This window comes from Gilbertella persicaria (assembly GCF_025201335.1).
Source record: "Gilbertella persicaria strain CBS 190.32 chromosome Unknown B0P05scaffold_32, whole genome shotgun sequence".
In the NCBI taxonomy this organism is placed as follows: Eukaryota; Fungi; Mucoromycota; class Mucoromycetes; order Mucorales; family Choanephoraceae; genus Gilbertella; species Gilbertella persicaria.
The window spans coordinates 216,518-244,438 of record NW_026251993.1 but is presented as its reverse complement, the minus strand read 5'-3'; the positions used below and the strand labels follow the sequence as shown (position 1 = coordinate 244,438).

Genomic DNA, 27,921 nt, shown 5'->3' with positions numbered 1-27,921 from the left:
ACAAGAATAGTTAGTATCTGATTCGAAAAGCAAAAAATGAATAAAAAATAAGACGGCAATATTGGCAGAAGAGGCAGCCGCTCATAAAGCAACAGTACAAGTACCACCACAATATGATGGCTGGGGGGTCATCACAAGGATAGCAATCAAGCCTCTCACTACCAAGCTAAGCTAACCGCTTGCTTGTCTTTCAAGTCCTTCAACAAGCAATGGCATTGGTCATCTTGCGATCAAGCCCAGTCTCACAACGGATGCAAAGAATAAGTATGAGTAAAAAAAAAAGAAAAAAGTTATAGACTAGGGTATTGTTTTTAGTACAGTCAAACCTATAAACATGAAGAATATTTGTCCACACCAAGTAAATTTGGCGGTTAATTTTTTTTTTTTTATGATGGAAAAGACAACATTTATAATGAGCAAGGAGGAATCGTATACGATCCGATGGAGGATGTTCTTACACAAATTGATGATCCGGATGTAATTCTTGAAACAATTACTAGTCAGAAAACCTATTTAAGTGTTAAGCGCCCGGAGAAAACTGTTGAAGAGTCTTCTCCTAAAAATCAACCGAAGGCTATAGTACCAGATTCGGATAGATCATACAAAAACTATAGCGAATTTACCAGAGAGATGTTTATAGATCGTATGATTGAAAAGCCTGAAGAACGTGGGTTGGTCGCCAAGGTTGCAAGTGACCTAAATATCAATTATCGCACGGCATTAAGATGGTGGAATAGTTATAAAGAAACAGAAGAGATCCCATATAAATAATCCGAAGAAAACAGTGGCCCTAAAAGTTCATTCACTATTAAGCATAACGAGTATTTACAGGGTCTATTGGATAAGGATTCTCAACTATTTTCGGATGATATTATGAAAAGTTTGACTGAGCAATTTGAAGGTTTTACTATCTCAAAGCCGTAACTGAACAATCATTTACGTAATACAATGCTTATCACTATTAGGAAACCATTATTTGAACCTGAAATAAGAAATTCGCCAGAAAACATGGAGACGAGATTTGAGTGGTTTATGAAATGGAAGGACTCTAATATTGATTTTACAAAGAATTGTATTTTCATTGACGAAGCCGGATTTCACATTAACATGAGAAATAATTGGGCAAGATCGAAAAAGGGTGGCCCTGCTATAGTAAAATGACCAACGACTAGAGCGATAACACATACTATTATTGGTGCTATCCATTCCTCTAGTGTCGTTCATGTTGTGATGAAAAAACCTTCACCGAGAAAAGAAAAGCAATCTATTAGTAAAAAGAGAAAATCTAATAGTGGAACAAAGAAAATCGTAGCTGAGGTTGATGTAGAGGATCCAGAGTTTGAAGATCCTACTGATAATAAACCAGTAGCAAAAGGCACGACTACTGCGTACTTCGTTAAATTCATGAATGCGCTTCTTGATATAATAGACCTTGATGAAAATTTGAAGGGAAATCATATTGTAATGGATAACGCCGCAATTCATAAATCCAAGCCAATGATACGAAAAATCAAACGTAGAGGTTATAAAATGATGTACTTACCTCCGTACTCACCTGAATTGAATCCTATTGAACAGTTCTGGGGAGTATTTAAAGGCAAAATGAAGTGTGATCGATTATTGGCTGAAGAAAATTTATCTGATCGAATTGCTGATGCCTGCAATGATGTCCTTATCAGCGATCTCTATGGTTTCTGTAATCACTCAAAACGTCAAATTATTAAATGTTATAAAAAATTACCATTCTAGTATATACATATACATATATATATCTTAAATAAATGATTATTTTTAAAACGACAAACAACATATGATCAACTTTAATTACTTGGCATGGAGCTTGTGTCATTTATTTTTCAAATGCTGCCAATTATTTTTGCCTTTCCATCGACAGCAGGTTTAAAATTCGCTCTTAAAATGGAGTGATTTAAGTAAATCAGGAATTTGTCGCGAAGCCATGACATCACCAATTGAATAATCAGTGTTACAACTGTCGAAGGCTTCCCCAGCAACTTATATATTATAACTCTAAGCATTAACCTCAGTATGAACTGCAGTATGAACCGCAGTACTGCGGCACACCTCATAAACATATAAATATCCTTATAATTATCTTCAATAAAATATTATCTTTATTCTTATTTCATTTCATATTCATTTTTTACTTTCTAATATCAGCAACACGGACAGCAACAGCGTTTCTGTGAGCATCCTGTGGTAATCTGAGCACTTTCAATACAAAATATAATAAATAGTTTTTCATCTTATAAATGAATAATCACTTATAGCACTATACATTATAAATATAAAGTAAAGTTATTTGTGGCAAGCCAGATATAATCCGAATCTTTTGCTTTTTTTTCGCACCTAATATTCACAATGCAAATTAGTATATATATACATATGTATATATTTACTATAAATAGATAATACTTACCAAGTGTATTCGAGTTTTTGAGTGGTGTTTCCAAAAGCTTTGAATATCGGTATAAAAATCTCACAATACGCTGTCCTTTCATCGTTATCATTATACCTTGTAGTTCGCATGCAATTCAGCAGAAAGTCAATCATAGTAAATTTAATAAAGTTTAGAAACGGATGATTGGGGAGGGTTCCTAACAATTTGAACATTGTGATGTTTGGGTTGTGAATGAAGATATAATAGAAGATAGAAAGAAAACAAAGAAATACAGTGAGACTGTTCAGTACTTTTTTATTACAAGATAAATTGATTGTTCTAAAATATATCTTTTCCAGGTTGTCTTTTATACTACCTGATTTATTGACTAATTATGATTATTGATTATTGATTACTTAACACTTTGACAGCTCCTTGTTACCTAAAAGGTACAATTATGGTTTTTTTATTTGTAAATATCCATATTATCCCAGTTACCGTTATTTACTGTCATTATACAGTGCTTACTTTATAGTTATAATGTATAGTGCTATAAGTGATTATTCATTTATATGATGAAAGACTATTTATTATATTTTGTATTGAAAGTGCTCAGATCACCACAAACATGTCTTGTTCAGGGCAATCCATAACTTTCCTAACCCAGCTCATAATATCAGAGTCAAGATCTTTAAGGTTTTGAAGGGTAGCTTGTCGTTTCATTAATACTTCATATTCAGATTTGGTTTCAGGAGATGCTTCTGATGAAGAAGAGCCTATACAAATATCAAAATAATCTTTGATATTAGCCAAGTCTTCTTTTTGTATAATGGGTTTATTGGGGGAAAACATGTTGTCGCAGGGCATCTGGAACCTGTATATATTCTTCTCTTTGACAACGGTAAGGCCACTTGTCTAAAATAAATATGTTAGTAAGGTGAAACAATTACATATGCCAATATATATATACATACTCTTTCAAGTACGGGATTAAACAATTCGTCAATACAGTCCGGTGTACTTTCATTACCAGTATCCAATATAATAGTTGAAGATGAGGTTTCTGGGTTTGACGCGTTATCTTCATGCTCCTTTTGATATATTGTTAATTAGACCTGAAGAACAAAATAGGAAATGTTATTATGCTAATCCAGAGTACCAAAAGAGTCATTTGTATCAAAGAATTCATCCTGGCTAGACAGAACCGTAGAGGTGAAGTCCACTTGCGCCATTTGGTTACGTTGGTAATGACGAACAAAGGTCTCCGAAGAAGCCCAGTTTCCAAGAGCCACGATATTATCCCAGGAGATACCACTGTCTAAGGCACGAGAAGAAGCCAGAGAACGAACAGAAACATTTGATTCAGACGTGCAAAGTTGAATGAACTCTTTATGCAACCATGACGAGATGGTTGATGACGAGAGAGGTTGATTAATGAGAATGGACTTAACAAAGAGCTGTGGACCAGAAGGGCGAGAAGCCAAACCAGGGTGGTCTCGAAGAGCCTTGAAACATTGTACCGGACACAGTTCGATATCGGATGCATGAGAATGGACCGTAAAGGGCTTGATGATGCGTCGTTTACCTCTAGTTTCTTTGGGAGCCACCACCTCGAAGTAGAGACAGCCATTGTTGGTGATAGAGCACGAGCCAAAAGGAATACGAGCCAAATCTGATGGACGGAGAAAGGCTGCCATTGCCAAAAGGAAAGCCAACTTCTGTTGTAACCGTTTGATGGGAGTGGTTGTTCGAGAAGCGATGGATTGAGCAAAGGCCATTGCTGGAGAGATATCAATGGTGGGTCGATGAATGTTGACCGGAGGCGCCTGCTTCATTCTAGAATCTATGTAATCGTTAATAACCTCGCTTTCTCGAATACCTTTGGGATCATCATGTAGATGAACTACGGCCGCCCGCAAGGTTTTGAGTGTAGATGCCTGAAGACCATGACGACTAGACATATCAGCCAAGAAATTGACAAGTTCGACCGGTGCAAAGGAGGTAAAAGAGACGTTATTTTGAATAGCCCATTCCAAAAAACGAAGTTGATTCTTGCGATAGCCCAGATTGGTACCGGTGGGGGCCAGTTTTTGAGCCAACAAATCCTCAACCGCTTGTGCATTGAGTTCCTTCTTTAGAAGTTGAGTCCTGATAATCTCCACACGGAAAGCATCCAGTTCTGCGGTAGCAGAGGGTGAGGTGTCGACGGGGAGGTCGGCTGCACCACTTGTGGTGGCAGCATCCATGGGGGGGAGAGAGACATGCGTTGAACCAGAGGGAACCAGAGAGTACTGGGCCAGTAGAGTACCACCAAGGTCACGACGGGTAGACGTTCCTGCCTGATCTTGCTCAGAATACGAGAAATCAAATTCCATGGAGGGTTGGTATAAGGATTGGGAAACTGAGTCCATGGTATGGACAGCGCATCCGTATGCAATGCGTCCGGGTCCGGCATCCACGACACGTACTTTGGTAACAGTTTGGTCGTCCTGTCTGCAAATAGATCGATCGAGAACGGGCCCCATGCTTGATGTATTTGTTGAAATATGTGTGGTTGGATCATCCACTGATTCTTGAAAAATTGTCAGCGAGACTCGAAGTCCGCGATCTTGTTGTGTATGCCTTGTATGTGTTGTGCTTGGATCATAATCTTGCGCTTCAAACACCAGGTCTATACCTCCGTTGCTAATTCCAAGAGGGGAAGAGAGCGTGTACCGCCTTGCTTGTTGATGTAGGAAAGGCTGGTCGTGTTGTCCGTTCGGATCAAAACTGTAGAGTTCGGCGGCAGGTGGAAAGTCTTTAGAGCAAAGTGTGCAGCTTTCAATTCCCTCCAGTTGATGGACTGTGCCGCCTCCTCCGCTGTCCAATACCCGTGGGCACGATGATGATTCCATGAGCAGCCCCAACCCGTGTTGCTGGCGTTCACAAACATGGTTTGGTTCGTTGTCGATGGAAGTAGAGACCTGCCATTCCACTTGCGGATGTTGAGATACCACCATTGAAGTTCCTCTAAACTGGCCTGATCCAAGGGGCGAGGTTGATCCCAATCCGCTTCTGATTTCACCGTCTGATTCTTGTAGTATAAGAGGTGTCGGGTGTATAGACGAGCTGGAAAGATGGCAAAGGTCGCTGCCTGTATTCGCATTGTCAAGCTGTGGATGACCCTGGGAGACTGACGATGAGGTTTGTCTAAAACTTGTTTGATTGAACGACGTATATCCCTCATCTTGCTGGCTGGTAGAGTTGCTGTCATGTCCCGGGTATTCAATACAAAGCCGAGATGTTCCAGTTGTTGGGTGGGTTGTAGAACCGATTTCTTGTAGTTGATAAGCCATCCTAGTTCCTCGAGGAGAGATACCACCTGGCGAGCCTGGGTTTCTGCTTGATGCCTTGAGTTGGCGATAAGCAACCAGTCGTCCAAGTACGCGGAGATCCTGAAGCCTTAAGAGCGTAAGTGTTCTAAGATGGGCCTGCAGACTTTGGTGAAGATAAAGAGACTTGAAGACAAACCAAAAGCGGTCGTGCAGTACTGGTAGACCTGATCCCTCCATTTGAGCCGTAGGAATCGCCGTGAAGCTGGGTGAAGACCTATATGCAGAAATGCATCGGATAAATCGATGGAGACTAGGTAGTCGTTCGGTTTTATCATTAATGATACTTCCCGGATAGTTTCCATCTTGAAATGAGGAGCCTCTACGTACTGGTTGAGCCGTTTTAGGTTGAATACCGGGCGTACGCCACCATTTTTCTTGGGGATTACGAACATGGAGCTGTAAAAACCTGGAGTCTGTCGTACCTGATGAGGGGAGACCTTCTCGATTGCTGATTTGTGTAGTAGATCCTGAATTGCCTGGTCGATCAGGGTAGCTTGTTCTGTTGAAAAGGGAATGATGGATGTTGGTGTTGTAGTTGTTGGAGGTGTCGTATGAAAAGGGATGAAGTAACCGTGTTGAACAGTGTTGATAACGAAGGAATTGTTGGTGATATTTGTCCATTGTTGATAATACTTGCTGAGCCGACCTCCTATTGGGTTGGTTGTGGATGTTGTTGCTGTTGTTGCTGTTGTTGCTGTTGTTGCTGTTACTGACGAAAAGGGTTGGTGTTCTTCTTGTTGTTGCTGTTGTAGTTGCTGTAGTTTTTGGGGCGAAAATTGTTGTTGTTGTTGAAGTTGTTGCTGTTGTTGTTGATGAAAAAACCACCCTGCTCCGAGGGTGGACCTGATCGAAAAAACGACGAGTCTGATCCACCTGCAGCAGAGCTAGAGTTGGAAGAATTACGGTTGAAACGACGTTGTCTACGAGGGGTAGTAGCCTCACGGATAGCCTTTTTAGCCGCATGTTGTTGAGTGAGAGTTTGCTGATACCCGTCCAAAGGAAGAGTATAATTGACTTCAGAAGCATCGTTAAGACGATACGAGGGATCGTGAGCACGCAGAGCAATATTATTACGTTGTTGTGTCATCATGGAACAAACATGAAGGAGGAGACGACGGACATCACGCAACATGATGCTATAACGTTCCAAGTTGGGATTACCTTGCTCAGCCGTGAACATTTCTTTAGTGAGGATGTCGAGAGGACGGAAGACGACCGACAAGAGGTACTGGAGTTGCTTGAGGGCATTGTCCTCGTACTTTTGTCCACGATTCATCAAGCGTTCCGCAGAGGGAATGGTAGCGGGAGCACGATAATCGAGATGAGCCATGGGAGGGTAGAATTCAATGATAGTCTTGCGTTCAGAGTCGGGCATCGGCTTGGCAGTATGAATAGGGGTGTCTAATTCCATGAGATCCATCAAAGCATCGGAGGGAGACCAATCATAGTGAGGGCGAGTCTCAACTGAGTGAACTGTGGGGATAGCAGCGTTTCCACCTGGCTGCATAGGAGTAGGCATAGCAGTGTCATCCGCTGACTGCATGGGAGTAGGAGCCGTTTGAGGTTGAGCTTGAAGAGAGGCAAATTGCTGTTGTAAGGCCAAAAATTGTTCTTCGAGAGTAGACATTGGTAAGAATATGGAGATGATAAGTAAGCTGGTAATGACCGAGCGAAAAAGAAGATTGATAGTATAGTTAAAACTTTGCTTTCTTTATATATCTTTGAAAATTCGCTCAAAATAAAAGTTCAAGATTCTAGCATAATAACATTTCCTATTTTGTTCTGACGGTCTCAAGAAATTCTTGCGAGAAATTTCTTGAGACCTAGAATATATATATGCTTGTGAGAAATATGCGTTGAATTGAAAACTTTAAGTTATATAAATACCTGGTTAAGCCTTTGTTTTTTCTGTACTTGTTCATTGTCGTCATCGCTGTCTTCTTCACCAATCTCTCGTATTCTTCTTGTTATGACAACATTGCTTGTAATTCTTGTTTCAGCATTCAAAGATTCCTTGCTTTTCTCTTCTCTCCAAATCTGTTCTTTTGATTGATAATAAGCTAGGAATGTACGTTTCACCATTTTGTTCTTCAGATAAGTTTCCAAGCGTTGACAGTAGCTACTAATTGTTTTTCCTAATAGATCTCCCTTGTACATGGTTTCTAGATAATTCAATATTGATATATATAACTTTTCGCCTTCTTTTAAAACAACTGGTGCTGTATTGAAATACGGATCGAACAAATCAGGCATTTTAGCCCAATCTTTCATTCCTTCAGTAAATAGATAACATGGCAATTCTAAAGCTTTTCTTAAGCTGGGAGATAGCTTATATTCTTTATAAGCGCCATACGGTTTAGGTAAATTGGGAGGGTGTTTTATGAGATGTCTTGGACATTTTTTTCTTGACAATATTTTTGTGAAAATGCCAATTTCCATAGGTTTGACTGTAGCTGAATATTCGATATCCGTTGCGGTCTTTCAACTCGCCAGAAGATGACGTTTCAAGCTGTCTTGATGAAATCATTGTTAAATTGAGAAACCTCGCAGAGAGATCAATTGCTATTGTTGATAGCTTATTTTTAAATTGGTATTGCTGCCGTGCTTCCCAAAGGACAGCGCAGATTGTAATATAGAAAAGAAACCTTTGACTTCTTTGTAGGCCACCTTGTCTTTCTCTATCTTACATCGCTTTGAATGCGCCAACTTACCAGAACAATAAATACTGGTTTGAAAGGTCTTGTTCTTATTCGTAATACAAACAGAAGTGTACTTGGCATATATATCTTAAAGGGCCTTTAATTCTAGAGCCCACACCAAAACCAAACGCTTCAGCTTGACTGATTTTTGCTTCTTTTGTTAACTTTGAATTCATGTTACACCTTTCTCTCGAGCACAAACAATTCTTGGTTCTGTTTGTCAAATGCTCTTGCTTCATGATCCATCTAGACACATTGGGAGAGCTGTAGGAGTTTCGGATGGTCTGACTATTACCTTGAAGGCATCTGTAAGCAACTTGAATCTCCTCAAAATTACCCGTTTTAAGCAGGATATCACGCCATCCAAGTTTACAAGCTCAAAGGCTCAACCGCTATACTAAATTGTCAAATTAATGGTGAACTATTTGCCAATTGCTTCTTGAAACTGAAACTGTGGATCTTCCTGACAGGACTTTCTCAAGCGAAGAAAAAGATACCTCTGGTATGACTTCCTTCTTTGGCTGATACCCTCGTTTTATCCAGTGCAGGTACACAACTAATTCTCTCCTTCGTCCTGTGGTGTTTTATTTCTATTATGCATCTCTTTTATTTTGTTTTCTTTACTGTATACGATGGTTAGATGTCCTAGAATAAATTCTTTTGTAAAGATATAAATAAAACTAGACAATATTTTTTTATGCAAGTTGTTTATTGAATTTGTCACAAAGGATATGTTTGAATTCGCTGAATGGATAACTCAACTAAGTGGCTGGAGTGAATGATGAGAAGGTTTATATAAGAATAATCTATTGTACACATGCTGGTTGAAAGAAATATACAGAAAATAATGCTACACAGATGGAGAGGCTTGCTGTATATCTAATTTTTCCATCCATTCTTCTGGGATGATGGGTATGTTTTCTTCATGAGAAGTATTGTTCATATGTGCAGTAGTAGGAACAGAGAACGGCAACATAAGCTTGGAGTCCTTTGTTTCCTTTGTGTCCGTGTCTTCATCATCATTCACTATCAATACCATACTCTGTCGTTTTAAAGAGATAGACTGCCTTGACTTTTGTTGATACCGAGCAATATCTTCAGCGCATTGCATAGCATATTTCTCAATTTCTTCAGGAATATGATCTTCATTGACTTCATAGCGGTAAGACAAAACACAGCGTTTGATTTGAGATGCATTTAATGTATCAAATGCCTTAGTTGTGTTGATAAAATCCATGAGGTCCTTAAGATGAGTAATACACTGTAACAATTGAAGTAGTTGAACAATAGGCTTCAGATAGGCCAATAAACGAGTAGGCAGGTGATTCTTTGCCATCCAATCTTCCAAGTGAGAGAAATTCATTCGGATTTGCATGGCTTTAGAACGACACAGTAGCTTCTTATTAGTCAAGATACAATTGAATATTTCGCAAGACATGAAATGCAAGCATTGAGCCAACACTTGAACCACAATGATCGGATGAACATGGTACGAATCAAACACGAACAAAATGGAAGACAGCAAACTGGTAATCGAGTGAGGCGATATGGCCGTATTACCTTCAATCACCATGGACCTTCGAAAGAAACGATGCCAATCATCAGCAAAATTCACTTGATTCATACCAGAAATGGCTTCATAATACAGCATGGCAGGCAATAATTGAGTCAGTCGTTTTTCTGTATCTTGAATGATCATGGTGTATGTTTCTGAAATCAGTTCTGAAATGGCTAATTGTTGCATGGCTGTGGCTACAATTAAGCCAGTGTCCTTTTTTAAATAAAACAAAAGTTGGGTTAAATTTGTCATCCAGAAAGCTAGTAAGTGAATGTTGTGTGTGTTTGTCTAACCCAGTTGATTAATGTCATACAAGCAAGTATGTGTGTATTACCTTCACTGCTTTGTTCATGCGGCTCAATGCACTGTCCAACACTTGTTCTAATAATTCAGGACTTGAGAAATAATGAGCAAATCTGGCGGTTAAAAATATGACATTGGCAGGAACATGAATATCTTGTTGGTTTGTCAATGGTAGCTGAATATGAGTAATGACTGTATCCAGAATATGGTCTAAATCGTCTGAACGAAACACAAACATCTGATCAGGCGAACATTTGTCCCAGTGAAATACAGTGTAGGGTTCATTGTCATCGATAGTCTCTAAGGTAAGTGCCATTGTAGATTCAAACAATTTTTTCTTTAGTTCTGGTTCTTCAGACATGAATGGATCATAATAAAAGTCATTATCGCCTGTGCTTGATCCACTCGAGACACTGCTGTTTGTCCTGTAGAGCAAACTAGAGGTAGACGAAACACTGTCCCGAGGATTTGTGGCCAAAATATCAATTATTTTCTGGTTGTCTGTATTGACAAAATCAAACACAGTTCTGCCTTTAGCTGATCTTGTTTGTGAGGAAGCGCCTTGTTCTAATAAAATCTTGACTAAGGCTTCATGGTTATTGTTGGTAGCCCACATCAATGCTGTCCAGCCAACTAGGATCATAAATTAGAAAAAAAAAATATTTTGTGTGACCCAAATACGTTACAACTATCTTGAGCATTTATCTGTGCACCTGCTCCAATTAAGATTTTGGCAATCTCAGTCTTTCCAAAGCATGCAGCATAAATCAAAGGCGGTGTTCCGTCTTGGTCGAGTGCATTGACATCAATTAAAGGTCGAATGGATGCATCAGCCAACATGGACTTGACTTTTTCAACGTCACCGTTCGATGCTGATCGTGCAAATAATGCTGTATATTTCTTTTCTGGGTCTTCTTCTTGTTGTTGTTGTGAACAAATGGATGTAGTAGAAGTAGTTGCACTGAACATTTCTAATATTTGTTTATTGCTTTCTGCTAAGTGTCTTGACATTTCATCAAAGGACATGCTTTCGTATTTTTTCTGAAGTATACTGACATCTTCTACATCATTTTGTTGTGTCAACATAGTGTGTCAAAGGAATGTCTATAATAAAAATAAAAATAAAAACAAAAATAGGAGAAAAAAGAGAAATATCCATAAATTACAGTGCCAATCAAGTATTAAATAGCGTATTTAGCATATCCAATGAACATTCGACTTAAAGTTTTCAACGCAACCCTAAAAGCGTAATAGAAATTTCTTTAATTGAAACGTGTCTTTTTAGTCTATGTGACTGTACTTGAGAATGCCGAGCATAACGATAGGCTTTAAAGAAAAAAAAAGGTAAAGAAATGGTTATTGTTAAAAACAGAGTTTAAAAGAATGAGACATTGTTTAAGCTGAACGGCTTGTAATCACATGAAACTGTACACTTTATTATATTGTTACTTGCGTTAAATTATAAGAAAGAGCAGAGAATAGAAGGGAGATGAATTAGTAACAGATATGCACCAGTCCATGTAGAATATTAACACGGATACAAGGAGGCAGTTAAATACTTCCCCCTTAGAGCCATGCATCTCAGTAGACTAGGAAACATTGATGTGTCTGTATCAATAGGCTTAATGCTATTAGTATGGTTGTCTAAAGCCATTCATTAAAGCCCAAGTTTAACTAACTCTTTTTTGAGAAATAACAAAGAGTAGCTTTTTTTTTTTTGTTTGTGTTATACTATCTTCCCATTATATCCATACTAATACACACTATGACCAACCAATACCAAGCTGTGATTGATGTCAAAGGCTGTACTACCAAGTACTAAACTACATTATCTTGAGATGAACATCTCAACAAAGAACCAAGTGCGTTTAAGTATCATCTTGGGATATTAAAGGGCTCTTGGATCATGATACCTGAGTTCGAATAACAGAAACTTGGGCTAATTCTTATTTCTGGTCAGTGTATAACAAAGGCGTAGGTGTCAATAAACATTTTGCATGATAGTCCGGTAAACGCCCCCATTCCTTTTTATTCGCGGGCCGACTGTTATCACGCGAGTTGTATGAAGCTATTTTACCCCTTTATTTTTTTTTTTTTCTTCTTTATACTATGCTCGAATTTTGTACACCTCCTATACCTGGCCAACCTCATAAATACTATGGCAATACCCATAATAACTTTATTAAATTACCTATTGCTATTCCTCATACCACTATACAAAAGACAGTATCTACCAATAACTCACTTCACTCGATTGCAACGTCTGGCAATTTGAACTTGCTCAAGAATATCTTGCCCTTTTTACCAACCCCACAAAAGGCTGTAAACGAACCTCACCCGACAACAGGTCTTACACCTTTACACTTTGCTGCTTCTCGGGGACATTTTAATATTGTCAAATATTTAGTGGATGATTATTCTGCTGTTGTAGACGCCAAAGATAGGGAAGGCGAAGTAAATATATATATATATACATACATGTATGTATTACTTACTAAAACTATATGATGTAGACAGCTTTATTAAAAGCAGCTTATAATGGTCATTTCCATATTGTTAAATACCTTGTATCAAAGAATGCCAATATTCATCTCAAAGATAAGGACGGATGGACTGCACTTCATAATGCTTGTGCTCGAGGCTACTTACCCATTGCACGCTTATTGATTGAAAATGGAGCCCGTGTGGATGTGAAGAGTAAAATGGGCCATACACCTCTCAGTAAGTTGAGATACACACACACATATATATATAATGAGCCTAATGATTATGATTAGTCAATGCTGCCTCTAAGGGTTATAGTTCCATTGTTGAATATCTATTAGTAGATTCGCATGCAAACCCATTGATCAAGAACAATTTTGGTGAAGCAGCCTACGATGTCAGTGCGGCTGCTGGCGAATCCTATATCTGTGAACTACTCTATAAAGCAGGACAATCATGGTGGCAGATGCAACATGCTGTTGAATCCATGTCTCAATACAATCTGTTGGATTTTCATGTGACTGTGATGATGGTAATTCACGAAAACGAACGCTCTTATTCCCTCTTGGGTCTATCCAAACCTCAATTCAGTGCTGCCTCATTAACTAAGCATGATACCCGCGGTCCTTGGTCACTTGCAGGCAAACCCTGTACGAAAGACCAAATCCAATTACCATCCAACAACACACCCAATGGCAGTGACTGGTTCTGGTTAACCGATTGGCAAATTGACTATAGTGATCCACGTATTGACCCTACCTCTGGATGGCAATATGCTCGGTCGTTTGATGATCCTGATGATATGTGGACACCAGTGGCTCCTACCAGTGGCTATGGGTGGGTAAGAAGACGTATGTGGGTCCGTGTCATGAAGCGTAGAATGGACTTGGTGAAAGGAAATCATATGGGCACACAAGTCATGAATCATGAGCAAGAAGACTATCTGTGTCAAGCAGAAGATATAGTACAAAACTCCAAATTGGATCCCTCCCTAAGTGCAGATCAGGAGCCTTCTTCTATTCAACAATTGACGCTTGAATTGCGTGCATTAGAAGAAGCAGTACAATTACTTCGTGCAGGCATTAAGAGTAAGCTCTAAATCATTATGTATCTCTATGACTCAATAGACAGTATAGATGATGGTAATCAATACAGAATTCATCAGGCAAATACATGGATTACTTCTTATACCTCTCAAATTGATGCACTCAATGCACAAATCACACAATTAGCACATACATTATCGACGCCTATCACACCTTTACCTGTTCAACATAATGCAGAACTTGCGCGTGAATTAGGCTTTATTGATGAACAGCAAGAGCAACCCAAGCCAAAGCCTCAACAAGACTTGGACACCAATCCTTGGTCTCGAGACACGACTGAATGGCAAACAGCGAATCTGCTTGAAAGCAGCAGTTTCAATAATGTGGATTTGATTGGCCATGGTATGGAAGAACAGAGTCCACCAGAAGAGGAAGTGGTCCAGACGCCTAAGAAATACGTATGGGAGTCTGATGTCGATGTCAAAGAATGCAGAGGGTGTCGAAGACGATTTGGGTTCTTGGTTAGACGCCATCATTGTCGTTGTTGTGGTCTGATTCATTGTGACCGTTGCTCTACTTCCCGCGCTTATTTAGGTCCTACACAAATTCTACAGGATCCAAGCGGACCTTTAGAATCAGTTGATATCTTGTCTTCTCAGCATCAACGTGTATGTGATACCTGTTATGCAAAATTAGGTGGTATTCCTCCTTAAGGTGATGATTGTGACTTGCATAAAACCATTTTTATAATTTCGTGTCTTTTTCTTTTGTCCCCTTTTTTTTCTGTATCAAAGATGGATGTCTATAGTTTATTTGTAGATGAAGAGACAGGGGACTTAAAACCAAAAGTTGACAAGGTTTGTCTTCTTGTCAAGTAAAGGAGTATATTGATGCAATGTTAGATCCTAAAAGACATTTTTGAAAACTTTGATAAAGTAAAGTAAAGAATGAGAATAGAATAACTCATCATCATATGCTTAGGATAAAGATGGTAAATGGAATCGAAAAGAAATTCAAGATTTTGCCACTGCTACCAATGGTCGACCTGTAATGTATTATGAATTCAGCTCGAACATTAAACTCATGACCTAATTCACAGTTTGAGGATTCAGTGATAGAGGAAATCATCGATTCATTTGAAGTTGATGAACAAAATAACTTGTTGTTTACTGGATTCTATCAAATGTACTATATGCAAACTGTGAGTGAACCTGAAGAGACGTTAAAGGATTTTAAGAAGCGTAAGTGTTGACTTGAATGTTCACTTGCTGATGTCCGTTTAGATGGCTATGATGACAATCTAGACTTGGTTTCTTCTCGTACAGAAGAAAAGTAATCGGTTGCACCATGACAAATAAATAAATACGCCATTTTTAAATCTATTTTCTTTTCTTGTTATTTTTATTCTTATGGATTCACTTTCTACAAAGAGACAAGAACAAGCCATGACAATACCTGACTCCAAAAGACAGCGCACCTCTTCAAACACAAGTGATGAAGGTAGTAATGTTAGATAGAAGCATATTAAACAAAAGACGCGTCATATAGAAATGACAACGCCTATTTCTCAAGTAGATAAGTCGGATGTAGACATGACTGAATTAGAAGATGCTCACCTTGAAAAAGGCATTATTGGTCCACTTGATTCACCCAAAGTAAATAGATACTTGTCTGTAATGAAAAGAAGAAGAAGAAACTAATAGGACTAGATTGCTGAAGCATTAGGAAAGTGCAAGATCCTTGTGATTGGTGCTGGTGGTCTTGGCTGCGAAATCCTTAAGAATCTTGCCTTGACTGGTTTTAAGCAGCTCCATGTGATTGATATGGATACCATTGATCTCAGTAATCTCAATCGACAATTCTTATTTAGGTAAATACAACTGCATCATGTCTTTATATATTCATTGTATATACAGAAAGAAAGACATTGGCAAATCAAAAGCCATAGTTGCTGCTGAATTTGTCATGAGCAGAGTACCTGGTGTACAAGTCGTTCCGTAAGTCATCATGAACGTTGTTTTTCCTCACTAACATACTGATAGCTATTTTGGCAAGATTCAAGACAAGGATGAAGATTACTATCGACAATTCCAACTTGTGATTTGTGGATTAGATTCAGTAGAAGCAAGAAGATGGATCAATGCCAAATTAGTAGACATGGTCGATGAAGAGGATATGGAAAGCTGGAAGCCTTTGATTGATGGTGGTACTGAGGGCTTTAAGGGTCAAGCGCGTGTCATATTGCCTACTATGAGCTCATGTTATGAGTGTTCACTTGACATGTTTAATAAGCCAACTACATTCCCTATCTGCACTATTGCCAACACACCTCGCTTACCAGAGCATTGTATTGAATGGGCCTCTGTCTTGGAATGGCCCCGTGTCTGGGGTGATAAGAAATACGACACAGATAATCCAGAGCATATCACTTGGCTGTATGAACAAGCAGATGCGCGTGCTAAAAAGTTCCATATTACAGGTGTTACTTATTCCTTAACGCAGGGGGTTGTCAAGAACATTATTCCAGCCATTGCTTCTACCAATGCAGTGATAGCAGGTAACAATGAATACAGCAACTTGATTGACTTATGGTTTTAGCATCTTGTTGCAATGAGGCATTCAAGTTAGCAACAGGAGCAGCACCTCCCTTAAATAACTATATGATGTATACCGGTAATGATGGTATTTACACATACACATTTGAACATCAAAAGAAGCCAGAATGTCCTGTCTGTGGTTCAGAATCAACGACAGCTGAATTGAAGCCTAGTATGACCGTAGAGGAATTGATTGAATGGCTTGGAGAAAAGCCAGATGCGTAAGTAGATAGAGAATGACATATGTATTCAATTCTTAACCTTGCTTTTTGCTTAGTCAATTAAAGAAGCCTAGTTTACGTACAGCCAATACATCATTATATATGCAGGCACCAAAAGCCTTGGAACAGGCTACTCGTCCTAATTTGAGTAGGCCTCTCAGTGAGCTTGTCGAAGAGGGTGAATACATTACTGTGACAGATGCTTCTCTACCTGTCAGTCTTCAACTAAGAGTCAAATGGGTATATTAAACACCCACTGTATAGTTCGTACGTAATAAACTTGTTGAAATTCATGCATGTCTCTCTTTTCTCTCTTGAAGTAAAAAAAGTCACTTTAAGCCACATTCGTATATTTTCGATAGGATCGTTTGTCTCTTTCTTGCTTCCTTTGTACTGATCTCTAATTATGCCCGGGTTTGTCTTGGAAGAACCATTCCCTTTGGCTCGCTTTCATAATACTGTAGGCGAGCACGACAGCAAACATTTTGTTGTTGGTCTAAATGCACTAGATAATGAAGCTTCTGAAGATGCTGATTTTGTCGCCATTACTGTCCAAGGTGAAGGCTTCAAGATCTACAACGTAAGCTAGATCGAGTGGAAAACATCAAAACTTACTTTATCTCTATAGACATCAGATCAAAAATGTACGAAATCATGGACAACACCACCTGGTATTGCTTTTGTGGGTCCTGCTACCCATATCGATGGTGGTAGAGATACAGATGCTGTGGATTATACGTATGCCATTGTTGCCTCTGGTCCTGATGTACCCAAGACAGAAGAACGCAAAACTGTCTTGTTATGGAAAAACACCAAAAATGGAGACAATGAAGAATTAGATAAGACAACCAAGACTGTAACTATTTTAGCCATGATGTGCATCTAATCATTTTCTTTTCTTTTTTTTTTTTAGTTTGATGAACATATTTATGCTATTCATGCTTCACCTGCTCTTTCTTCGCATGTCATTGTGATTAGTGAACATGGATCGATTGAATTAACTACTAAAGACTTGGATCGATCCATTGCTAAACAAAAAGCTGCTGCTAAAAGTGGTTCTGTCTTTTGGTCTACTGTGTTTGTCACATCCAATGCTCATTGTTGCATTCCTTCTTCTATGGTGCCTGCTATGTCTACCATGGTTGTTACTGTCAACAGTGTACCTGGGTCTGATACATTTGTGTTGAAACTAAACTATGTCAATATTGAGCGTAGAAGCATTGATGTTTTGTCCAGTATGGAGATCAAATTGGCTGAAAAACCTGCTTGCTTTACTTTGGATCCCTCAGATGGTCGCTTGACTATCTTGAGTGTGGCTGGTACTTGGGCTGTCTATCGTATGCAACTTCGACACAGTTCTTCTAAAAAGATCTCGGGTGTCTTGACTGAACACGTCTCTATTCAATTACATGGTTATCGTTTCCAAGATGAAGCATTGGGTACTATTGCTTCAGTCACACCTTTATCCGATAGCTATGTAGCTATGATTGCCCCTCGAACCAAAAAGAATGAAGTAGAGCATGTTGTCAGTGTATGGGATGTCAAGTACGGTACTTTACAAGCCGAGCAATTGATCAAGATGTCAGAAAAGAACACTTTCAAGGACACTTGTAGTTACAGTATTGCTGTCTTGCCTAATTCTCATCTTGCTGTCACCGTCTCTTCTGTGGCTACCAAGGCATCTTCCAAGACAGCCAAATCCGCCAAGAAGATGGTCGATGCTAACTCGGTTGTTATGCTGTGTCCTTATTACAGTGAACCTGTCTCTTTGATGGCTGCTATGGGTAAAATGAAAGACACAGTTGAAGCCATGGGTATCAACACAAGCCTTGATTCAGATGAAAATATTGGGTATGCACGCAGTGGTAAAGAAACCGTAGGCCGTGATTTTGGATTCAATGCAGATGAAACAGCCGAGGTTGCTTATGACCGATGGGTATCTCGCTTGGAAAAACATCAAAAGAATGAATCCGTTGCCTTGGCCAAATTGGTGGCTCAACAAGACATCACGGCTGATACATTCACCACTGTCTTTTTTGACTATGCACGAGTGACTTTGAATACAGAATCCAGCATGCCAGAAGCCAATCTTGATCCATTGGCTGCTCAAACCGAACATTACCGTCATGCTATGGCTCATAAATATGTATCTAACAAGAAACAAGTTGAATTGTCACAATTCTTTATTTCTCATGTGATTGGCAAGTGCTTTTCTAGTCAAGACTTTTGGCCAGTGGATGTTGTGTTGTATCTGATGTCTAAGTCATTAGTTCGCAGTAACTACACAGATAAGGGCATTGTTCGTTCTTTATTAGAAAGAAAAGAATGGGCTTTAGTGCCTCTTGTGTTGGAAAAAGTACAGGATATACCTGAAAAGGATTTGGTGACATTGATCAAGGCACTTGTCGAACTCTATAACACACAGCAAGAAGAATGGAAAGAGCGATTCAGTCCTTACTTGAAGATGGTCATCACTGCTCCTCGGAATGATATCTTTTTACAACAATCTCTTGGTCGCATTACTGCTTCTGAATTAGCTATTATTTTATCCACTGTTCTGGACTGGTTGAAGGACACATCCTCTGCATTAAGCAATCGTAGTAGTGTAAGTCAAGAAATGAATCATGATATGTATTCACCATTCATGTAGATTGTTGATTTCGTGAATAGTATATTGGATGTACATTTCCCTACGATTATTTTGGAACCTACCCTTCAACAAATGGCTCATTCATTACGTGAACTTGTAAAGAACGAAATTCAAGTGATTGACGATCTCGAACAATTAAGAAACATTTTGGGTGCCTATGACCGCAAGAACAAACACACAAATGCTAAGCGTATTGAAAGACAAACAAAGGACAATGCAGATGCACCTGTGGACGAATTAACCAAATTCCGTAAGAAAAATAAGGGCAAGTTTGGTGGTGAGCAAGGTATACCAGTCTATAGAGTGGAAGTGTTTCGATTTTGATTAGAATGACAATAAAGAACAGTTTATAGAATCGCACTTGGACATGTTTGGTTAAGTTTGTAAAGAACAAGATGTGTTGTTCGTTTTGAATGCAACTGTCTATATTATTGTTTTCAGACATAATGTTTCTTGTGTATAGCTTACTTTTAGTTGTTGTAATGTTAGAGACAAATACAATTGGCAGCATGATACGTCTGCCAAGATTTGTTTTTATCAATTGACCTGATGGTTGTAGAAAAGAATAGCAAATAAAATGAGAGGTTTATTATTGTTACACCTTATTTCTTCATCAGGTATTAATATTAGGTCGATGATCGTTCGATTTGTCAGTCAAAATCTATATACAAATTGGTAAAATGCTTACGAATCTATGTTTACTTTTTTAGCAAGACATTTTTTTCTTTTAGAAGAAAGTTTGCCATTGCACCATCCCTTATTTCTTTAAAGAAATAAGTGAAAAGAAAAATGCAAAGTAGTTTTAAAGAGCTTAGAAAAGGATTGTGACATCATGCAACACATAATGTCCATCTATCTAAAGACAATAGATAAAATAGTTTTTTAACAAAAAGATATAGAATGAACTAGAAGAAGAAAAAAGAAATCGTGTAAATCAAGATCTGTTTATATTAAGCTTGTTACATAAACAATGGAAACAAAGGATGGTGTCACCTTCTGCTTTAAGTTTTAAATCGCTCAAATGAAGCGTTCTTGAGCGCTCTGTGTCACGTGACTCTAAGGATTTGATATAGGAACATAAAGCACATTTAAAATTTGGATCTCAGACGAAAGGGCAGACTCTAAAAAATCTCGCAGCGGACGCTGTGGATGAGAGATTTGTGCTTTCGAACCGGCTATTTCTACGCCGAGATCGGGTGAAACGATTTATACGCAATTCACCTACTCATATGATGATTAATATAGTTATCCCTGGCTGAATGGGGTGGCCTCTTCGGACGCTTATCACCGTTGTTGTCAAAGTATCATTATATATCTGAACTTTTTTTTTTTTTGAAAAAAGGTATGACCATTGTACAACAAACAAAAAAACAGATATCGTCATTGACAATCACAGAGTTTGACAAGCTTTTCTGATCGAGAAAAAATAGAAACATGATGACTGAGAATACAAATCCTTGCATGAGCGAATCCGAAAGTTCTATTAACTGAAACTCTTTTTTCTTTTTGGTTACTAAACTTAAATATAAAAAGGGCTCAACTTTTCAACTTTATTTTCTTTGATAATCATACAATTACAATGCAATTGCTTAAAGTTATTTCCCTTACTCTTCTCGGTGTATCCTTTGCTTCTGCTCAAAATAGCAGTGCTCCTTTGGGTGATAATTCCAAGACTCTTACTCAACTCTTGACTACTCCCAACAATAATTTTGGTGTCGACAAGTTTGTTGCTCTTCTTACTTCTGATCCTGGCTATGCTCCCATTATCCAATTATTGAACTCTACTGACAACAACTTCACGGCCTTTATCCCTAATGATAGAGCCATTACTCGCTTGAGTTCCATGTACAAGTCTTATGCCAGAAAGCAAAATATGACTGTTCATGGTGATTACCCTCCTGCCAATTTCTCCATCAGCAACATCACTGCTGCTGATATTGTCACTTATCACGTTGCCAATGGTTCTTATCAACTCTCCAACTTTACTTGGAATGCCAATGCTATCCCTTCCTTATTGAATAACTCTGAACTTGATCCTCTTGGTAATGGTCTTCCTCTTTTGGTTACTAGCAATGTCACTGCTGAAAGAATTGCCAACAGTTCCTGGTTTAACTACAACCGTCAATATCTCAAGTATCAAGTCGGTAATGGTTTGAAAGGTGCCAATGTCAGAGTCAAGGATGTTGGCGCCTCTAATGGTTGGGCCAATGTGATTGACTCAGGTAAAAAATGAAAAAGTGTATTGTATGCGATGCTAAAAAAAAACAAACTAGTTTTGATGCCACCTGGTAAACCATCTACTGTCTTGTCCAATGACAGTGACACCAAAATTCTTTTCAACCTTGTCAAGCAACATCCTGATCTTGTCAACACTTTAAACAATGGAAGTAACGTAAGTTAAATTTCAACATTGATGAATCCATGCTAACAGATTCTCATAGTTTACTTTGCTTGCTCCAAACAATAATGCTTTAAGAGGTGTTGATTTCAAATCTCTTAGCAATGACACTATCAAGAGCATTATTCTCACTCATGTCATCCCTGGTATCTATTATTCTTCCAACATCAGTTTAGCTGCCGCTCAAAACAATGGTAATATCTCTGTGTCTACTTTGAACAACTACACTTTGCCTATCTCTGTCAACGGATCAAGAATCCTTATTAATGACACTGCTCGCGTTGTTGACCCCAATGTCCTCTTTAACAATGGTGTCATGCATGTTATTAACAAGCTTCTTATGCCACCTTCTGCTTAAAATTTGGATACAATACAACTTTTTTTCTTTCTACTCTTACTTAATAAAAACCAATAATGTCCATGATATAAAAATATTTGCTATTGACACTTAAATGTGAGAGATTCATGCGGAAAACTCCTCTTTTTTTTTCCGTAAAGTTCAAACAAATATGCCAAGAGAAGATTAAAAAAGGATAAAGCCGTTGCCTTTGCATGTTTCATACAGCCCTTTTCGTAGTTACCATTAAATCATAGTAACATAGTTTTTTTCTTCTTCTTAAATCTTCATCGTTGTACCTACTATCCATTATTGTAAAAAATCTATTCTCTTGTTCATCATTCATCACAGATAAAATGCATTTATTTGATATGGTGTGTCCTAAGACACTATGAATTCTGTTTAAAATAGTATCTAGAGATTCAATCATGCATCATTACATAAAGTAACTAAAAATAAATATCATTTGCGTAAAAAGACAAAAGATTGGTGCTGTTTCTTTCTATTCCAAAACCCTTGTTCATAAAAATAGAAAGGCCCTTAAATCTTCAATCCTGATGTGATTACATTTCCCCAAAAAAAAAAAATCATAATGATTTTCTGACCTGAGAAAGAAGCATTTACATTATGTTTGAGACAACATAAGTCAATATATTCATTTTTTCATGTATTGGTTCGTAGGATTGAAATTTGTCTAAAATTGAATTGAATAAAGAAGTATTTTATTCTTCTCAAATGTTACATGCATTACTATATTCTTTGCAAAAAAAATCTTTTTTTTTTTTTTTGTATATGTCAATGTAATTAAATGTAAGGAAATATGGCAGTAAGGGAAATGATAGATCAACAAGGAGCTGATCATTGCACCAGCCAGTTAGCTCTAGATATTTCGTTGTGAAAGCGTATTTAAGACGAAAGGTATACTACTTTGGTATTGGTTATTCAAAGAGGCACAAATTTCTAGTGTGACATATCGCCTTCGAGAGGAAAAAGAGTGTCCGAATATCAAGTCAATGAAACTTTTTTCGCTTCTTTCACAGATCTACGACTTGTCATGTCTTCCAAGCCCTTAGATAAGCAAGCCTCTAAAACACGAGGATCAGCTGAAGACGATGGATCTTTGTCAGGGAAACAGAAAAGAAGAGGTAGGATCGCGATTGACATTGACAGATCTTGACATTTCAACCTAGAAAGAAACAAATCCATGCGACAGATTGGCACACACAACAAGACAGACAATAGTCTTGGTAAATCTATAAATCATAGACATCCTGAAGACTAATCTATGCTTCCTTTAGCTCAGGACATACCAAAAGTGACGGGCCCTATTGATGCTGATCGTTTTGCACTTGCTCGTATTATGGAAATCAATGACATGCAGTCTGCTATTAAGAAAGCAAGGTAGATCAAAAGCGATCAATAGAATAGATGTAGCTTACATGTTATTTAGTTTTGCATTGACTGAACTTGCTTTTCAATCACTTCCTCGTGGTCTTCGTCGACGTGCAGCAAGTCATAACATCAACCGACTCCCTGCTCGATTAAGAGCTAAAGCAGCCAGAGAGGTAAATCATTGATAACCCTTGTCATCTATCTTATACATTATTTAGGCTTTTAAGTCTGCACCTGGCAGTAAACTTGTTCGTAAAAAAATCAAGAAGATTAAGACACCCAAAAATACAGTCCAAGAGTTCTTGAGAAGACAAAGTAAAACGACACAGACATGAAAACAGTATCTCATATCTTTATTTAGAATCTAAGAAATGGTTAGAGACACACATGTGGCATACAAAGAGAATGAAAATGAATGACATCTGGGGGTATCGCATTGCTTCTCGTCCAAACACAAAGTCTGTCCGTATCACCTATCGTTCGTTTACTCGACTGTCTATTGTGCACGATGCCTCTTATATGGGATGCATTGAATTAAAAGGCAATACAGAGGAAATCATTCGAGCACTTGATACAGTGACAGATGCTGGATCACCTTCTGTTGGCAGTGAAAGATACATTAAAGGCAATCGTTTAGGATCAACGCACTTGTATGAATATCTAGGATATCCAACAAAACTTATTTGCCCTATTACATTCTTGTGGAAACCATCCAAAGACGCTCTCTGGCTATGGGCTCATCCTTCCGCTTTTAATGAGGCCATGATATTTATAAAAAAGGCTTTGCAAGAGACAAAATCTAACAATGTACACATATCCGATTTAAGAGATGACATTTTGCGGTTTGACTTGACAGGTCCACGCTCGACTGCACTTTTGCAGGCTATTCTTGATCCTGTGGCGGATCAAGACATCAAAGGAAATCAAGTCTGGCAAGACCTGAGTCAGCTTCGCTCCTCTTCTTCTTTGTCTCCTGGTTCTGTTATTGGTCTGGTTGTGAATGATCCACGATTAAGGTAGTATGTTAAAGTAGACAATTGAACTAACACATCTATAGATTCCCTCAAAAAGTGCCCCTAGAACAAATGAAATTTCAGCTAAAGAACAACAAAATATAATGCACATCTTGGAAAACTGGCCAAAAGACATTGCAGATACATCTATTTGGGATAAACAAACCAGAGAAATGCTTTTCAATACCAGAATTCCAGAATATGCCCTTAACTTACGCCGTGAGAACAACATGATTCCAGGCACTAAACTTGAGCCTACAGCCAAAGATAGTAAGATACCTATACTATTAATCCAACGAGGAGAACCTGCCTTTAATACACCCAATGTGGTACAAAACTCACTTGCTTCCAATGAATATATTCAAGGATGGACCTTAATTCTTCCTCGAGGATTCGGTATGGCTTTCTGGAAATCGCTTATTTTTGCTGGTGCTCGTGTAGCTGGCTATGACGATATTCGTGCCATGCATTTTGAAAGTGGGTTCCCTAGTTTCCCACAAGACTATCCTGGTACTCGTGCATTTGAAGCCCATCGATCTTTTATCAAGACAAGCTTGGAATCAGCATGGCAAAAGCGACCTCCTGCCAAACGTGTCAATTACAAAAAACGTGGTATTGATCATCCTTTTGAATGTGCATTCGAAACATTATCTTCAGTCGAGCATATGGAAATCGAGCCCGAGTGTAACTTACCCATTCGTCCTCACTATGCATTGATACATGGAAGACCTTTTGTGTCCTCTGTCATTTCAGGCTCAGAAGATTATAACCAGAAACTTGAGCTATACTCTACAAAGCAGGGTATCCATCTTCAACCATTGATCTTAGAAGATGCTCTTGTAAAGATTCGTTTACGCTATATTGACCGTGGAAAACCAGCTCCAAATGCGTTAGTATACATGATAAGAGACAATGAAATATATAATCAGTGTGCATCCGCTGTACGATGCAGATCATCCATCAAAGCAAACAAAAGAAAGCTTAAAGAATTCATAGAAGCACAGTCAGATAGAAAGAAGGTAACACAGGCTAAAGTGACTGTATTCACACTAATCGTCTTCACTAGGAGCCTATTCCAATGCCTACAAGAGCAGATCATATCGGCTATATAACAAAAGGTGACTTTTCTTTGTCTTTAGGTTATGGCTTTGGTATTGGTGCTTGTACAGTTACCAGTATAAGAGAGATTGATTCTTTAGATCAGTTGTAAGTGTATTATTTTTGTTTGTGTTCAGATTCACTTAAATATAAACAAAAAAAAAAAAAAAAATAGGGGTAAGAGAACAATCAAAAGAGTTGTATTGGTAAGAAACCCCTCCTCTCTCGAAGTTAGACCTGCCCAACTTGAAATTTTATGTTAATAAAACTGGGTCAAAATAACCATTTATTACTTTTTTCTGGATTAGATCAGAATTTTTCTTTGTTGCTTTTCTTTCTGTAAAGATAATGAACCATAACCAACTCGTAAAGGCAGAAAGTGCTGAATTTACTTCTACGAAAGTCAAGGATAAATGGCCAAGTCGCATTGTTTCGCTAAAAGAGGAACCCGATTCCAAACCCTATTTATTCATGCTAGAAATTAAACAAGGGCTTGAGGAAAACCCGCATGACATTGATAATATGGAGTCAGAAATCTTGTTGGAATATGATGGCATTATTTATAGATCAAGCATACATCCTTTAGTAGTCTAATGTTATATGTACAGATTCAATGCCTGATATCCGCAGCTTCAATTATTGTCGAGTATGCAATAAATCATACAGATCAAATGGAGAGTATCGACAACACCTTATTAGAAAGCACAAGATACATATGAAGCCAAAAAAATCGCATGTTATTCATGAAAACATCACTCCTGATAAATATGATGTGAATAATTATTGTATGGCTTGTGGCTTTAGCTTCTCAAGCAGAAAGACGTTTGTCAGTCATCTTGGCAACAAGCATAATATTCGTTTAGGAAAAAAGGAGCCTGTCAAAAGTCCTGGTATTAAACCTGATCCAAACGACATCCACAACTACTGTCGTTCATGTGATTTTACTTATTCAACCAGATCTATATTTCTAGTTCATCTTCGAGCTGTGCATAAAATACAACTACCCCTCAAGAAACTCCTGAAAACCGATAACATTCTGCCCGGTAAATATGATCCTAATAACCATTGTCTAGCATGTGCATCTACCTATGGCACAAGAAAAAGCTATAGAGTCTACCTTAGAAAAATCTACCACATTTATTTTAACCATCTACCTAACAAAGATATACAACCTGATCCAAATGACCCCAATCATTATTGTCGTTCATGCAATCAAACTTTTGCTCGTAAAAAAGCGTACAAAAAACACATTAGAAATATCCATCAAACGTTTGAATGATATATAAAAGCTATTAATAAAATACTGAGGCATGCTACATTTAAATATAAATTACATACGTTAGACAGCGAACACCGTACATAGTCTATGATAAACTTGAAGCCTGTTGTGAACATATATGAATTCATATGCATAGATCAATAAATGATGATCATGGCAAAAGACCAGATCACATCTATGGCAATTGCAATGGATCTATAGTCACTGACATTCACTCATTCTACTAGAAGTACTACATCATCCTCATAGACAGAGATTATGAACCTAGTGACTCCGTTATTATTAATGGCCCTTATAAAGTGACAGTTAGAGCTGACAAATACATTAGCATTGGCATTTGACAAATATGTAATAGTTTATTCAAGTTCAGGTCAGATCATGTACTATTGGCTGAGCTGACAACTTCATCTAAAGGCATTTCCCTTAATTGCTCCTGATCTAACAAATCAATCCGTAGTCAAGAAGCTAACCCAAAACAATATTTTGACCGAGAAGAAAATGTATAAATACCTCGACATTTTATAGCAATTGAAAGATAACATTTTTCTTGGAGAAATAAAAACCTATACAAGTTCTAACGGACTTTCTCTGTGTTCTTACCTTTTCTCTTATTGAATATCTACTCTCTCTTCATCTCACAACAAAGCCGATTCATGATACAGCAAGTGTGATGTTTGGGTTGTGAAATGAAAATAGAATAGAATAAAAAGAAAACAAAGAAATACAGTGAGGCTGTTCTGTGATGTTTGGGTTGTGAATGAAGATATAATAGAAGATAGAAAGAAAACAAAGAAATACAGTGAGACTGTTCAGTACTTTTTTATTACAAGATAAATTGATTGTTCTAAAATATATCTTTTCCAGGTTGTCTTTTATACTACCTGATTTATTGACTAATTATGATTATTGATTATTGATTACTTAACACTTTGACAGCTCCTTGTTACCTAAAAGGTACAATTATGGTTTTTTTATTTGTAAATATCCATATTATCCCAGTTACCGTTATTTACTGTCATTATACAGTGCTTACTTTATAGTTATAATGTATAGTGCTATAAGTGATTATTCATT

General features: G+C 37.9%; 11 protein-coding genes across 11 annotated transcripts; 7 read left to right on the top strand and 4 right to left on the bottom strand.

Moving 5' to 3' along the window:
* Nucleotides 1-378: 378 nt before the first annotated feature.
* Nucleotides 379-771, top strand: B0P05DRAFT_474414 (uncharacterized protein; the record flags this gene model as incomplete). The annotated part of the gene is made up of 1 exon (XM_051574790.1): nucleotides 379-771. A coding segment is annotated over one exon (393 nt), but the record flags the coding sequence as incomplete, so codon positions are not given.
* A 1,410-nt stretch (nucleotides 772-2,181) lies between these two features.
* On the bottom strand, nucleotides 2,182-2,705 carry B0P05DRAFT_187040 (uncharacterized protein). Its single transcript, XM_051573176.1, has 2 exons — nucleotides 2,438-2,705; nucleotides 2,182-2,367 (listed from the first exon to the last, which is right to left on the bottom strand). Exons 1-2 carry the CDS (start codon nucleotides 2,629-2,631, stop codon nucleotides 2,298-2,300), a joined length of 264 nt encoding a protein of 87 aa, XP_051432856.1. The 5' UTR covers nucleotides 2,632-2,705; the 3' UTR covers nucleotides 2,182-2,297.
* An 838-nt stretch (nucleotides 2,706-3,543) lies between these two features.
* B0P05DRAFT_474188 (uncharacterized protein) lies at nucleotides 3,544-4,359 on the bottom strand (the record flags this gene model as incomplete). Its single annotated transcript, XM_051574774.1, has 2 exons — nucleotides 3,544-3,903; nucleotides 3,955-4,359. The coding sequence occupies 2 exons, from the start codon at nucleotides 4,357-4,359 to the stop codon at nucleotides 3,544-3,546; spliced, it is 765 nt and encodes a 254-aa protein (XP_051432855.1).
* Nucleotides 4,360-6,478: 2,119 nt separating this feature from the next.
* B0P05DRAFT_474229 (uncharacterized protein) lies at nucleotides 6,479-7,279 on the bottom strand (the record flags this gene model as incomplete). Its single annotated transcript, XM_051574778.1, has 1 exon — nucleotides 6,479-7,279. The coding sequence occupies one exon, from the start codon at nucleotides 7,277-7,279 to the stop codon at nucleotides 6,479-6,481; it is 801 nt and encodes a 266-aa protein (XP_051432854.1).
* A 1,882-nt stretch (nucleotides 7,280-9,161) lies between these two features.
* B0P05DRAFT_550513 (uncharacterized protein) lies at nucleotides 9,162-11,870 on the bottom strand. The gene is made up of 4 exons (XM_051579253.1): nucleotides 11,633-11,870; nucleotides 11,019-11,571; nucleotides 10,364-10,965; nucleotides 9,162-10,317 (listed from the first exon to the last, which is right to left on the bottom strand). The coding sequence occupies exons 2-4, from the start codon at nucleotides 11,416-11,418 to the stop codon at nucleotides 9,322-9,324; spliced, it is 1,998 nt and encodes a 665-aa protein (XP_051432853.1). The 5' UTR covers nucleotides 11,419-11,571; nucleotides 11,633-11,870; the 3' UTR covers nucleotides 9,162-9,321.
* A 2,767-nt stretch (nucleotides 11,871-14,637) lies between these two features.
* Nucleotides 14,638-15,241, top strand: B0P05DRAFT_550510 (uncharacterized protein). Its single transcript, XM_051579252.1, has 5 exons — nucleotides 14,638-14,719; nucleotides 14,765-14,797; nucleotides 14,844-14,909; nucleotides 14,962-15,103; nucleotides 15,146-15,241. Exons 1-5 carry the CDS (start codon nucleotides 14,657-14,659, stop codon nucleotides 15,196-15,198), a joined length of 357 nt encoding a protein of 118 aa, XP_051432852.1. The 5' UTR covers nucleotides 14,638-14,656; the 3' UTR covers nucleotides 15,199-15,241.
* A 171-nt stretch (nucleotides 15,242-15,412) lies between these two features.
* Nucleotides 15,413-16,929, top strand: B0P05DRAFT_573345 (uncharacterized protein; the record flags this gene model as incomplete). The annotated part of the gene is made up of 6 exons (XM_051581502.1): nucleotides 15,413-15,517; nucleotides 15,572-15,732; nucleotides 15,779-15,859; nucleotides 15,905-16,419; nucleotides 16,461-16,680; nucleotides 16,737-16,929. The coding sequence occupies 6 exons, from the start codon at nucleotides 15,413-15,415 to the stop codon at nucleotides 16,927-16,929; spliced, it is 1,275 nt and encodes a 424-aa protein (XP_051432851.1).
* Nucleotides 16,930-17,086: 157 nt separating this feature from the next.
* Nucleotides 17,087-19,654, top strand: B0P05DRAFT_474164 (uncharacterized protein; the record flags this gene model as incomplete). The annotated part of the gene is made up of 4 exons (XM_051574771.1): nucleotides 17,087-17,260; nucleotides 17,309-17,536; nucleotides 17,594-19,285; nucleotides 19,331-19,654. The coding sequence occupies 4 exons, from the start codon at nucleotides 17,087-17,089 to the stop codon at nucleotides 19,652-19,654; spliced, it is 2,418 nt and encodes an 805-aa protein (XP_051432850.1).
* A 1,171-nt stretch (nucleotides 19,655-20,825) lies between these two features.
* On the top strand, nucleotides 20,826-22,160 carry B0P05DRAFT_550490 (FAS1 domain-containing protein). Its single transcript, XM_051579251.1, has 3 exons — nucleotides 20,826-21,552; nucleotides 21,604-21,722; nucleotides 21,772-22,160. Exons 1-3 carry the CDS (start codon nucleotides 20,910-20,912, stop codon nucleotides 22,084-22,086), a joined length of 1,077 nt encoding a protein of 358 aa, XP_051432849.1. The 5' UTR covers nucleotides 20,826-20,909; the 3' UTR covers nucleotides 22,087-22,160.
* Nucleotides 22,161-22,853: 693 nt separating this feature from the next.
* On the top strand, nucleotides 22,854-25,865 carry B0P05DRAFT_550487 (NUC188 domain-containing protein). The gene is made up of 7 exons (XM_051579250.1): nucleotides 22,854-23,210; nucleotides 23,351-23,466; nucleotides 23,516-23,630; nucleotides 23,676-23,772; nucleotides 23,819-24,476; nucleotides 24,529-25,676; nucleotides 25,744-25,865. Exons 2-6 carry the CDS (start codon nucleotides 23,351-23,353, stop codon nucleotides 25,580-25,582), a joined length of 2,040 nt encoding a protein of 679 aa, XP_051432848.1. The 5' UTR covers nucleotides 22,854-23,210; the 3' UTR covers nucleotides 25,583-25,676; nucleotides 25,744-25,865.
* A 418-nt stretch (nucleotides 25,866-26,283) lies between these two features.
* Nucleotides 26,284-26,847, top strand: B0P05DRAFT_589155 (uncharacterized protein; the record flags this gene model as incomplete). Its single annotated transcript, XM_051582715.1, has 1 exon — nucleotides 26,284-26,847. One exon carries the CDS (start codon nucleotides 26,284-26,286, stop codon nucleotides 26,845-26,847), a length of 564 nt encoding a protein of 187 aa, XP_051432847.1.
* Between the last annotated feature and the right edge of the window lie 1,074 nt (nucleotides 26,848-27,921).

What these genes read in the sequence shown, in the direction of transcription:
- B0P05DRAFT_550513 (XM_051579253.1), bottom strand. Translation starts at nt 11,418, where the DNA reads ATGTTGACACAACAAAATGATGTAGAAGATGTCAGTATACTTCAGAAA. An exon ending in GATAAATGCTCAAGATAGTT is followed by an intron (nt 10,966 to 11,018) that starts GTAACGTATTTG and finishes TTATGATCCTAG; the next exon opens with TTGGCTGGACAGCATTGATG. An exon ending in GCATGAACAAAGCAGTGAAG is followed by an intron (nt 10,318 to 10,363) that starts GTAATACACACA and finishes CAACTGGGTTAG; the next exon opens with ACAAACACACACAACATTCA.
- B0P05DRAFT_550490 (XM_051579251.1), top strand. Translation starts at nt 20,910, where the DNA reads ATGCAATTGCTTAAAGTTATTTCCCTTACTCTTCTCGGTGTATCCTTT. An exon ending in GGCCAATGTGATTGACTCAG is followed by an intron (nt 21,553 to 21,603) that starts GTAAAAAATGAA and finishes AAAACAAACTAG; the next exon opens with TTTTGATGCCACCTGGTAAA. An exon ending in CTTTAAACAATGGAAGTAAC is followed by an intron (nt 21,723 to 21,771) that starts GTAAGTTAAATT and finishes AGATTCTCATAG; the next exon opens with TTTACTTTGCTTGCTCCAAA.
- B0P05DRAFT_550487 (XM_051579250.1), top strand. Translation starts at nt 23,351, where the DNA reads ATGCTTCCTTTAGCTCAGGACATACCAAAAGTGACGGGCCCTATTGAT. An exon ending in GAGCTAAAGCAGCCAGAGAG is followed by an intron (nt 23,631 to 23,675) that starts GTAAATCATTGA and finishes TACATTATTTAG; the next exon opens with GCTTTTAAGTCTGCACCTGG. An exon ending in AGAGTTCTTGAGAAGACAAA is followed by an intron (nt 23,773 to 23,818) that starts GTAAAACGACAC and finishes ATCTTTATTTAG; the next exon opens with AATCTAAGAAATGGTTAGAG.
- B0P05DRAFT_187040 (XM_051573176.1), bottom strand. Translation starts at nt 2,631, where the DNA reads ATGTTCAAATTGTTAGGAACCCTCCCCAATCATCCGTTTCTAAACTTT. An exon ending in CAAAAACTCGAATACACTTG is followed by an intron (nt 2,368 to 2,437) that starts GTAAGTATTATC and finishes TGTGAATATTAG; the next exon opens with GTGCGAAAAAAAAGCAAAAG.
- B0P05DRAFT_550510 (XM_051579252.1), top strand. Translation starts at nt 14,657, where the DNA reads ATGGATGTCTATAGTTTATTTGTAGATGAAGAGACAGGGGACTTAAAA. An exon ending in TTTTTGAAAACTTTGATAAA is followed by an intron (nt 14,798 to 14,843) that starts GTAAAGTAAAGA and finishes TCATATGCTTAG; the next exon opens with GATAAAGATGGTAAATGGAA. An exon ending in CTGCTACCAATGGTCGACCT is followed by an intron (nt 14,910 to 14,961) that starts GTAATGTATTAT and finishes CCTAATTCACAG; the next exon opens with TTTGAGGATTCAGTGATAGA.